Source organism: Phyllobates terribilis, unplaced genomic scaffold, assembly GCF_046119375.1.
Source record: "Phyllobates terribilis strain yellow unplaced genomic scaffold, ASM4611937v1 Scaffold_2__4_contigs__length_985480577, whole genome shotgun sequence".
NCBI classification, from domain to species: Eukaryota; Metazoa; Chordata; class Amphibia; order Anura; family Dendrobatidae; genus Phyllobates; species Phyllobates terribilis.
In genome coordinates this window covers 144,385,636-144,397,980 of record NW_027362762.1, presented here as the reverse complement: position 1 = coordinate 144,397,980, position 12,345 = coordinate 144,385,636, and the positions used below count along the sequence as shown (strand labels likewise).

The window sequence follows — 12,345 nt, the reverse complement described above, 5'->3', positions numbered from 1 at the left end:
AAGTGCAACAGTCACTTGTAGAAAAACAGTTTTTCTTTAAAACCGGTAGGGGGCGCTTTAGAAAGCGCAACTATATACAGGGTATGGCCGCTCTCAGTCCTCGGCCAGGTAAAGGGAAAGAACGACCGCTCTCAGTCCTCGGTCAGTGGGAATAGGGGAATGGCTGCTCACAGTCCTCAGCCTGTTTAAGGATAGGGGACGTAGGTAACAGTTCACACTTGTCCCAACGGGGAACTCACTTTACTCTAGCAGCATGACAAGTACCTTACGGGTAACTATGTACAGTTCCACTTTACCGTACTTCAGTAACGGCGTCCTCCTGCTCCTTCCTGAGGGTAATCTTCAAACCCGTCCGGGTCCTCTTGATTCTCCTCATACCGCAGCTCTTCCTCCGTCAACCGGTGTACATGAAGGGCGTACGGTCCTTTGGCACACTGGTGCCGGGTGAAAGTGACCTCGTCACCCAGGTAAAGGTCACGTCCGCGATGTCCCTCCGGCAGATGAGACTCGACATCCCTGCGGGTGACAAAGACGTCGCCGGGGGTTCGGTGATCCCGGATAAAGCCCCAACCGTGCTCCAGTTGGAACTTGATTACGGTCCCGGTGGCGCGGGGACCGTGGGCCGCACGGCGGTCTCGCCGGGTCCGGCTTTTCTGCTCCGCACTCTGAACTTGCAGCCGCTCCTCGCGGACCCGCCTCTCTCGCCGCTCCCTGTCGAAGACCTCCAGTTGTTGCCGGCAGCACTCCGCACGCTCGGCTGCGGCCGCCCGGGTCTCTTGGGTGAAGCCGATGAGGTTTTCTCCAGTGGGGTCCCATGCAAACTGCGCCTCCTCCAACGGGAGTGGGGTGATCTTGGCGGGTGCCGGAGCCGGGATCAGGGGCTCACACAGGGGCCCTTCCTTCCGGAGTCGGGGATGGTAGTACTCCGGTGGCCACTCAAAGGGCTGCCCATCCGGGCAAGCATGCTGGGCGAACAGGTCTTCACCCAAGGGCAGGACTTTGAGGGTTGAGGGCGCAGTGATGGCAGCGGCGCCCGGATTCACCAGGCCTTGTGACCAGGCCGGTGGCACCTTAAAGGTGAAGGGCACTGCGGAGACGGTGGCGCCCGGGGGTACTCGACCTTGCGACCAGGCCGGTGGCGTCTCCTGCTTGGCCGCGCTCGGGGTTGAGGCGCGTGACGTCACAGGGGGCTTGGCCGCGGCTCCTGCTTGAGGCCTAGTCTGGAGCGGTGGCGGTGCAGCAACGGGCACGGTCGGTGGGATTTCGGGCTCTGCGACGGGGAGCTGGGGCAGGCTTACGGTTGCTGGGCTTGGGGTAGTAACGTCCCCTTTACCTGCCTCCGTCTCTTCAGCTCCTTCCACGGCGTCGTCTCCGGCCTTCATCCCTTCCGCACCGGCTTCAGGGGCAGGCGTGCTCCTCGTTGCGGGTGGTGTCCTTTGCTGGCGGGTTCCAGCCTGCAGGGCCATCTCTCTGCTCCACTCAGCTAGTACTTCTCGCTGTACTCGGGCCATCTTCCGAGCCAGGCCCTCCAGCGCGGTCCGTGCATGCTCCCGATCTTTGGGGAGCTGTGCCAGAATCTCCACCAGGCCTTCTGGGGTGGCGGCCTGCAGCAGGCTCCTGACCACAGGGTCGGTGCTGCCTGACTCTCCCTCCATCTCCGGGTGCGAACTCTCCAGACTCCTCCAGGCTGCACCCATCCTCACTCTTTTGTTCTTGATCCGCCCACACTGAGGGTGGTCCCGGGGCAACTTGGTGATTGTCAGTTCCAGGGGCAGTCCCCCCACGCTGATGGACATCTCTATCATTGCAGTCTCTGCTGGTGGGGGCGGTCTTTGCTTTTGGCGCTCTTCTGGGACCAGGCCCACGATGGGAGGTAGTCTCTTGCCACCCTCTGGCACGCCCATAATGGCGTCCGATCTGCCAGGGCGGGAAATCTTCTCAGATGGCGGGAACCGTCTCCCAATGGCGGGAAACTCTGTGGATGGCGGGAAAAGACTGCAGATGGCGGGCAAACGGCGGGAAACGATCCGAGATGGCATCCGATGGCGGGGACCCTCCGGAACCGGCGGGAGACTTCTTCTTACGGTACAGATAAACTTTTCTTCAGGCACGCAGTACCCGGTGGTGGCGGGCACGTGATCCTGCCGACTACGCCAAAGTTGACGCGCCCCTGGGCCTTCTGTGTCATGCGGCATCGCGCGCACGGGGGCTTACCCGGAGCCGGATCAGATGGGGGTAGTAGTCTCGTGGCGGTGACCCGGTCCGTGCCCAGGGAGTCAAACTAAGTGGCGAGTCTATTAGCAGTAGATGTTGGATGACTACGCCACCCGTTGAATGCAGCTTTGGAGCTGCCGCTGCAGGGCAGACCGCTGAGGCCGGTGGAAGGATGGTGCAGCGGGGATGGTATAACCCCCAACGGGAGGGGTATGGCCTCAGGGCAGCAGGTGTAGATGATGGGGGTTGTGATGGTGCAGCAAGGAGAGTCAGAAACGTATGGTGCAGTTTCAGGGTTTTTACTCACAGATGGTACTTCAGTCACTTCGGCCGGGAGTGACCACCCGAGCCGTACTGCGTTCACCAGGTGCGGGACTCGGCTAACCCCCAGGCAGTTCCGGAGCGTGGTCCTGAGCTCCCCTCTCTCTCTGTTTCTGCTGGCCGTCCCCACCAGGGATCCACCTTTGTCCAGCTCCCTCGGGCCTCTTGGTGGTTAAACCTTCTCTGGCTTTCCTGACCCTACTCGTGGTGTGCCTTCCTGGTGGATATGGTGAGGGTCGTGGCAAAACTTGACCACGACCTCCGGTTCCTGGCTGAGGATCATTAGCCTCCACCAGTTTGGGTTCCGGTACCCGTTTCCGCCAACCCTTCACCCGGTAACTTGTGGGATCTCAGGGTTCCCTCTGGCTCTGCGTCTCTGGGCCTTTCTTCCTCCTCTCTCTCCACTGCAGGCTTGGCCCTGGAGCTGGGCCCAGCCGGAGCCACAGCTCCCCGTCAGCCCTCCTCAGACTGACTGACTGACTGACTGACTCTGTCCTAAGATGGTGCCCACCATATATACTCCCTCTATGTGTGAGCCCAGGTGACTAGTACCCAATGGGCTCCTATCTCTATGCCCAGAGCCCCTCCCCTATCTGCCCCTACACTACTGGGATGTTCCACCCCCCCTCCCACTCCAGCCAGGGACAGACACTGTCGTACCTGCACATTCACCTAGTGGGAGTACCATTGATCTGTCCCCCGGAAATGGGATGAATGTAGTGCATGCAGCTAGCTGAGCTCAGTCCCACACTCCATCCTTACCCGGGAGTGGAATACCACACCTCTGGCTCGAGGTGCACTACCCCTGTAGCAGCCGAGTCCTCGGGGTGCTACAAGTGCTGATTTGAATGTGAGTGTTGCTTGTTTGAATGCAGTGAAGTCAACTTGAGTATGTGTTTTCTTCCAACGCCGCTTCGCAACCCTTGACACTTTTTGAAGCTGTTTAGTGAGGTTGTTGTGCCTGGGTTGCCTGTTGACTCGTCGCGCTCTGCCATGTACAAGAGGGGCGACCGAGTCAATAGCTGATGCGAGAGTGGCATTGTAGAAAGCGGTGGCTCTGTCTGTGTCATAGAGTGAGGATATGGATGTCAGTGGTAGAACAGAGTCAGAGAGTGTGGGAGTGTCTAGATGTGCAAGGTTTCTGCGGGGGTGTGCTAGTTGCCACACATGGGTGACAGGTGAGGAGGACAGGGATGAGAATGTGAGTAGATGGTGGTCAGATAGGGTTAGGGGGGAGGTTGTGAGGTTAGATATGGAGCAGAGTCGGGTGAATATAAGATCTAGTGTGTGTCTGTGTGTGTGTGTGGCTGAGGAGGTCCACTGAGTAAGTCCAAAGGATGACGTAAGCGACAAGAGTTTGGATGCTGCTGACTGGCGAGTGTCAGTGGGGATGTTGAAATTGCCCATGATTATTGTGGGAATGTCAGCAGACAGAAAGTAAAGAAGCCAGGTGGAGAATTGGTCGATAAAGGCAGTGATCGGGCCCGGGGGTCGGTATATGACAGCCACTTGGAGGTTGGAGGGAGAGTAAATGCGGACAGAGTGGACTTCAAAAGAAGGGAGATTAAGAGAAGGAAGAGGAGGAGTAGGTCTAAAGGTGCAGTTGTTAGAGAGGAGAAGACCCACTCCTCCACCATGTCTGTTACCAGGACGAGGAGTGTGGTTGAAGTGGAGGCCGCCGTAACACAGTGCAGCAGGGGAGGCAGTGTCAGAGGGTGTCAGCCATGTCTCCGTGATGCCCAGGAAGGAGAGATGACGAGAGGTAAAGAGGTCGTGGACAAAATGGAGCTTGTTACAGACAGAGCGTGCATTCCAGAGTGCTCCAGAGAGAGGGAGCAGCGGGGTGGGAGTCAGGAGGACCGGTTTTGTGTAAGAGAGGTTGTGGTAGTTTGCAGTTGGTTTGATGCGATAGGTGGGGGAATTGGTGGAAGGTGCAAGCTGTGGGGGTCCAGGATTGGGAGATATATCGCCAGCAGTGAGGAGAAGTAGAGAGAGGGAGAGCAGGTGGGAAAAGGAGAGTATCCGGCTTGTTTTATGTTTTGGTAGGATCGATCTGAGGTTGAGGAGCAGGTCTGTAGATGAGGTTAGGTGGGGAGGTAGGAGAGATGTTGATTTGGTTAGAGGGTGCTGGGGTTTGGGGATAGCGAAGGAGAGTGAGGATTAGTGGAGCCAAAACAGTAAGGGCATATGTAACCATAATGAATGTTAAGTGTGAATCAAAAAGAGAATCTAAGTACCAATAGTAGATAGTTATCTGTACCTTCTGGTCACTTCTGGCATATTTCATTTTTAGCCCCTTAAAAAGCAACCCTTTAAAAGCCAGACCCGTCTGTGCCAGACTTGGCTCCCTTGATTTATGTATCAGTAAAAACGTCAATTCAGGGTGCAAAAAATAAGCTTTCACGCAGCCTTATATCCCCAAAAATGAAAACGATGAATCCCGAAAAATGAAAGAAAAAAAAATGTTTTCTTACAAGTTTCCAATTTTTTTTTTCAACACTTAAAAAAAAAAAAAAAGCTATACGTGTTTGGGATTAGCGTACTCATCGTACTCATACTGGCCTGGTAAATCATATTGTCAGGTGAGTTTTACCATATACTGAACATGGTAAATGAAAAACCTCAAAAACTATTGTTTACTTGCACTTTTTTTTGCAATTTCACTGCGCTTGGGATTTTTTTCCCGCTTTCAGGCACATCACATAATAAAATGAATGATATCATTCAAAAGTACAACTCGTCTCGCAAAAAAAAACAAGCCCTCCTATGGCTATATTTACTGAAAAATAAAAAAATGATGGCTTTTGAAAGAAGGGGAGGAAAAAACGAAAACAAAAAAAAAACGGAAAATCACCTGGGTTGAAGAGGTGATTTGATATTATATATTATACTATTTGGATACAATTTAATAGTGAATGAGTCTGTTGATTCACTGAGGTATAGCCTTTTCTTTTCTTTCATCTGATCTATAGAATAACATGTTGATCCAGAGGAAGGGAAAACCCCATGATCCAGAAGCTAATTGCCCCATATTAGGGCAAAAACTCCTTCTCGGCTCCACATATGGCAATCAGACTAGTTCCCTGGATCAATGTCCCATCACAGAATTTAGTACCCGATAACCTGTAATATTGTATATTTCAAGAAAGTAAATCAATTTTTGAAATGTGAAAATTTATAGCTGAATTCTGTCTATCTTTCCAGAATTTGTCATCCACAGTGAACTTGGAACATGTGAATTTACCAAAAGGAATTCACATCTCTTATTCTTCCAACTGTCCTGACACTACAAAGAAGGGGCAGCCATATGGTCTGTGCTCAGGGGTCAAAATTAACCAAATGGTATGGAAACATATATATAAAGTTTGTGTATATGCCTCACCACTAACTCGTGGTTAACTACAAGCCGAAATCATCCACCTTTCTCCTGCCCATGTTTAGCGACTTTTTCTGATGCCTCCCATTTCCAAAACCACTTCTACTGATGCCTGTAGTGGACAATATTGGGCGTTTGCCCCCTTTAGTTTTTTTTTCCACAAGTAGTTATAAATGGATAGTGGAGTGTTTCCTACAGATGAAATGAACACTGATAGTGGTATTGAAGTAAAAAAAAAAATGTCGCCCAGTGGTGGACGATCCCTTAAATAATAGTTTATTACTATCGTGAACATCATGACATGCATTTCACACGATCAGTTCTTGGTTCTTTGGATGAGATAGTAAGTATCTCAGATGGAAGGGTGAGACATTCTCAATAAACTTTGCTCTGATTTGTTTTCTCAGGTGGATTTTAATGTGACATTATGGATGGATGAGAAGATTTGCCAGGATGGAGTGCAGAGCTTCAAGCTCAGGGTGCTGGGATTCAGTGAAGAGATAAATGTGGATGTAGAGCCTGTATGTCACTGTGACTGCAAGGATGGGGAAGCTTTCTCTGACTACTGCACGGGGGGTTCTGGAAACTACAGTTGTGGGATCTGCAGGTGATAAGAAATTCTGAGGACTGATATATAACGTGACGTAATCACATCATTGCCTGAGGGTTCTAGCCGGTAGGCTAGAAAAATACAAAAGTGTCGTCTTGTTGTCATATTGATATGATGTGAGAAGACAATATCTCTAAGTTGCCAGTTTTTGCACAAAAATCTTTGGCCTCAATTCATCAAGTCCAACATGAACAAAGCGGGTCCTCATGAGGGGCGTGTTGGAGTCCTGATTCGTTAAGAAGTGCACGCCTCTTAATGAGTCAGGTGCCTCTGCTAAGTGGTGAGCGCCTCCCTACATCTCACCACAAGTTTTACTCCAGTTAGAAACTGGAGTAAGGTTTCTGGAATAAGGCACCCCACAGCTCATCATGTCCTAAATCAGCTGTGGTGTCACATTCCCGTTCCATCCCCGCCGGACCAATTTTGTCAGAACTGAGCAAAACTGTATTGAAAACGCCAAAAGTGGCAACATTTTTGCGTAAAAACTCGACTTGCAGAAAAATTTGCAACTTATCAAAGTGTTTTATTCCGGCTGAGAGAATCCCAGAAAAAAAAAAGTTATAAATTCTCCTGTGAGAACAAGCTCACTGATTGATTCTCAGTTAACACATTCTGCAGCCAGTAATATAAAGAACAAGACAAAAGTACTGAAGGGCACATTTGTAATGAAACCTAAAAGTATCAATTACTTTCAGCCAAAAATACATGCATATAAAAGGTATATGTCAGCAAATTTTTGCTATGTAATCTGAAGATAGAATGAGGTGGGGGCTCAAACACAGATATCAGGGATGTGTCGCATATTAGCCTGTGTGCTGTTGTTTCTATACATTGAATGTTTTATCACCAGGAGCTTATCACTGCCTGGACCAAATGAACCCTGGTCTGACTCTGCCCCTTCTTGTGATAAGCAGCTCACTGTCAATAGACAATGTACACAGAGAGCTGTGGTGGGGGCAGGGGCAGCTTTCTGAGCTCTGCTACATCTAAAAAACTCTGATTATGTCACAACCACAGCACGGTGGCTCAGTGGTTAGCACTGCTGCCTTGCAGCGCTTCCTTTAGGATGCCAGCGGCGACAGAAGTGTGGCGATGCTGTGGTGGTGATGAGCAGAGCAGAATGTATCATTGCTTTCTCAGCAGCCATTTTCCTGAAGCTGTTGGCCGCTGGAAGTGGTGCGTGCGCACATTGAAATATCAGCTGATCCAAGATCCCAATCTGCGCACACGCCGCCTCCTATGGCCATTTCCCTGAAGCCCACAGCTTCAGGAAAATGGTCGCCGGAGGCAACGCATGCGCAGATTGGGCATCTGCGCACGCGTCGCCTTCGTCGGCCCACAGCTTTAGGAAAATGGCTGCCGGGAAAGCAATGAAGCACTCTGCTCTGCTCACCACGACACCGGGTCTGCAGCATTGCCACACTTCTGCCACTGCTGGCATCCTGAGAAAGGGACCCTGCTCCACGCAACGCACTCTGACCTGTCTTACCGCCGACACCGGGCCCGCAGCATCACACCGCTGGGACAACCCCTCCTCCCACCCAGGGCCCGCAGCATTGCCCCACTTCTGCTGCCGCTGGCGTCCTAAGGAAGGGACCATGACTCCTGTGACCCTGCTCCACTGCGGCCGCCGTCCAGGTAAAATACCTTAAATTCGGACTATAAGGCGGACCCCCGTCTTATAAAAAAAAAAATCCTATTTTCCAGGTGCGTCTTATGGTTCGGTGCATCTTATAGTCCGAAAAATATGGTATATCAAAACCGAAACAAAAACACAAGTCACGTTAACATGTTGTTTTGAAGAGGGTAAAAAACAATAGAGGTTCATGGGAGACAAATGCTACAAAATGGCAAAAAGTCATACCTGGAGCTGTGGTTTTGAAAAAAAAATTGTGTTTCCCAATCCCTTATTGACATCCAGCAAACATCTGGCTGCAACGTTTTTCTGATGTGCATGAAGGCATCCAGAATAAAACTTACACAAGAATTATATCAATTAGCCTTTGAGAAATACTTCATCTCAGGTAATAACGTACTTTCAGTTTGGTTGGTGCAGTGGATAAGAGCTCCGATAAGAGTAGATGTCCAGCTCTGCAGCCCACATGTTGCTGGATCCATACTTCTAAGTGACGTTTTTCTTTTGCAGCTGCAAAGACGGATATAAAGGAAAACACTGTGAATGCAACCAAAATAGACCCGATTCCAATGAAGGATGCAAAAACGGCTCATTGACATGTAACGGTCGTGGGAAGTGTGAATGTGGGCGCTGTGCGTGCAATAAGCACGTTAGAGGACTGTTTTGTGAGTGTGATGATGCCAGCTGTGAAAGATATGAAGGACAGCTCTGTGGAGGTAAATCAGTAAACTGCTCACATTGTGATTTCATTATAAATATTTATTTTAATGTGTCCAGAATTATTGGACAAGGGAATATTTTGACTATATCATCATTTTTAGGCAGATTTTCCATCTCCAAGCTATATAAACGTGAATGCTTATTGGATGAAGCAGATCAGGTGATGGGTATTTGTGTAATGAGGGAGGGTGCGGGCCGAGGATACAACACCCTTTATCACATCATTTATCAAGGTGTGCAGAATTATTAGGCAGCTTTTTTTCCTCAGTCAAAATGGGCCAAAAAAAGAGATTTAATGAACTGTGAAAATTCAAAAATTGTTACAAGTCTGATAGAGGGATGCAGCTCTCTTGAAGTTGCGAAGATATTGGGGTGTGATCCAGAACTATCAGTCAACAGGGCCACAATAAAACTTGTTGAGAAAAAAAGACGCACATTAATTGCCAAAGATTTGAGAAGAATCAAATGTGAAGTGACCATTAAGCCATTATCTTCCAGTGCTGCCATATTCCAGAACTGCAACCTCCCTGGAGAGCCCAGAATTATAAGGTCTTCAGTGCTCAGAGACATGGCCAAGGTAAGGAAGACTGAAAACCGACCACCACTGAACAAGAAGATAAAACACAAGACTGGGCCAAGAAATATCTGATTATGGACTGATGAGATGAGTTGACTCTTGATGGACTAGATGGATGGGCCCATGGCTGGATCAGTAACAGTCACTGACCTCAACTTTGACTCAGACTCCGGAATGTGTAGGTGGGGTATTGCTTGTATTATTACAAATGTGCTAGTTGGACCTTTCCGGCTTGAAGATTGACTCAAAATCAACTCCCAAACCTACTAACAGTTTTTAGAAGACACTTTCTTCAAGCAGTAGTAAAGAAAAAAATCTGCATCTTTCAAGAAAACTATGATTTTTGCAGGACAATGTTCCATCGCAGCATCAAAGTCTCCACAGCTCGGCTACCAGTAAAGGCTTTAAAGATGAACGTATAATGACATGGCCCCTTCCTTACCTGACCTAAACCCTAATGAGAACTTGTGGACCCTTCTTAAATGGGAGATTTACGGTGAGGGAAAACAGTAACCTCTTTGACCCACAACCCAGCAGCCACCGCGGGGACCCCAGCGCTGAGTCACGCCTCACTTATCGTGACATCAGCGAGGGGTCACGTGATGCCTGTGAGCTGCCACCGATAGCGCCGCTCACAGGCAGTATCTGCAATGGAAGGTATTTACATCCGGGGGGATGCATTGGGGGGGTAATCTAAAGTAATGCACAACTTCTTTAATCTAGGAGTGTGTGCTCATACCTTTTTTTTCAGCTCCAATCGGATTGAAAAAAAAACCGCAGCATGCTGCAATTGCATGCGAAATTCGGATCGCACGCACCCATATAACTCTTTTGGTGTGTGTGAAACATCGCACTGCACTCAGATATCACTGGCAGACGCCGGCAATGGAGGAGATGGTGAAATTACTTTCTCAGTCTCCTCCGCACCTGACCATTCTGGCAAGCAAATAACCATCTCAGATCCTTCCCATAAGACAAATCAGTACGTGAGCTTAATTATTAAATTATCTTTCTTTTTAAACTAATTTCTACCCTGGTTATGTGGCTTTAAATTATTGGCCTACTTTTACATGTTAAAACAATGCATATTCGATTAAACAGGTACATTTTGATGCCATTTTTAACATGTATAGCAATACCGGTGTTCATGTATTCATTGATTGCCATGTGCTATCCACAGGATAAGTCATCAATAGCAGATCAGAGGGAGACCAACACCCGGCACCCCCAGCGATCAGCTGTTATTTGCTCTGGCGGTGGCTGGATGTAAACTCTTTGAACTGAGCTGCTAAATACCGGGTTGTCGGACCCCCATCTATCTGTTTGATCTATCTTGATGACTTATCCTCTAGATAGGTCATCAATACCTATGTCCAACTAATTTCTATGAAAAATACATTTTGTTGTTCATATGAAGAGTTATTTTTGAGCATTTATTTTCCTGAAAAGGTTTTGAAAAATAAGTGATAAGCTATGTTCAAGCTGAGTATTTTTGAGAGTTTTTTTTAGGATCAGCTATAAAATTATCCCCAAAACTGCTTCAAAAATACTTGGAAAACTATTTCTATTCATTTCTATGGGAAATCCACATTGCAACCATAAGAATTTTTTGAACTTTTTTTTACTTTTCCTGAAGAGGTTTTGAAAAACAACTAGTGGAAAATGAAAGTGCACACAACTTCTTTAAAAGTATACTGATGGAATACGCTACAAATTAAAAGCAATTTCAAATTGTTGCAAAAAAAAAAACTTCAGGAAAAAAATTCTTCCAAAACTCTTCAAAATATCTTTAAAGGGTTTCTCCAAGAATGTAATAAAATATTTCACATCGTGTAATTCGCATGGCAAGCCATCCAATCATATTTTAGGACAGATTGCAGTCTGAAGAAATACAGCTTCTGAGATCTGTGCCTCAAATAACAGAGGAGCTATATTGTAAGCACACATATCTGTGAACTGTCAGAGAAGGGCTGTGACAGGAGCACAAAGGACTCTCCTGTCACAGCTCTTCTCCTTTGCCTACAGAAGTATGTGTGCTTAGCCTATAGCTTCTCTGCCAGTTGAGACACAGGTATCAGGAGCGGTGTTTCTTCAGACTACAGCACATCCTGACATGTGACTAGGACAGGCTGCTGTTTGAATTACGTGACGTGTCATTTTAATAAATTCTTGGATGACCACTTTAAGGCTATGAGCACATGAAGTTTATCTTAGAAGTTTTTTTGAGCGTGTTTGCTGAAAAATTGCTTAAAGAAAACTCTTGAAAAGCTCTTATTAATTTCTATTGTAAAAACACGTTGCTGTTCATATGTTCAGTGTTTTGAGCATTTTTTTCCACTTCATGTTTTGAAAAATGCCTGTTGGTAAAAAAAAATTGCATGTCAATTCTTTGAGGTGGCTCCTGATGGAATTCCCTCCAACTAGGCACTGTCCAATCAAAAGTCTTCTAAATATTTTTTCAGAACATCTTCAAGAAATGAAAAACTCCTCAAAGGAGTTTTCCTGGAGAGATTTTCACTTGAAAATGCATAATTTTTCACTGCCTCAAAAAAATAAAAACTCCATGTGCAGGTATACCATAAGGCCACGCACATGAATCGCTTCAGGAAAAGGGAAATTCCTCCAAAACTCCCACAAAAAGGAGCATTTCTTGAAGCATTTTCTGCTTGAAAAACATTTTTTTTGCTGCAAAAAGTCAGTTTGAACATAACGTCTGCTTCGTGTCTCAATTTGCTGATGACACTGATTATTTCATAAATGTTGCAGATTTCAGGCGTTTTACAAGGAAACCATGTACTTCCTTCCCCTATGAAGGAGAAATGACCAAGATTTATTCTTCCATTATGACCAGGCCTTTTCGGTGTTCATAGTGGCTATCATCGGCAGTCACA

At 47.5% G+C, this 12,345-nt stretch overlaps 1 protein-coding gene across 3 annotated transcripts in view; it reads left to right on the top strand.

Annotated features, from left to right (window-relative positions):
- ITGB7 (integrin subunit beta 7) overlaps positions 1 to 12,345 on the top strand; it is a 129,888-nt gene that overhangs the window by 98,402 nt on the left and 19,141 nt on the right. For all 3 annotated transcript variants that reach the window (XM_073669955.1, XM_073669950.1, XM_073669948.1), the window contains 3 exons: positions 5,740 to 5,877; positions 6,319 to 6,518; positions 8,668 to 8,873. In XM_073669955.1, the coding sequence (XP_073526056.1) occupies positions 5,740 to 5,877; positions 6,319 to 6,518; positions 8,668 to 8,873 (544 nt within the window). The remainder of the gene's footprint in view (positions 1 to 5,739; positions 5,878 to 6,318; positions 6,519 to 8,667; positions 8,874 to 12,345) is intronic.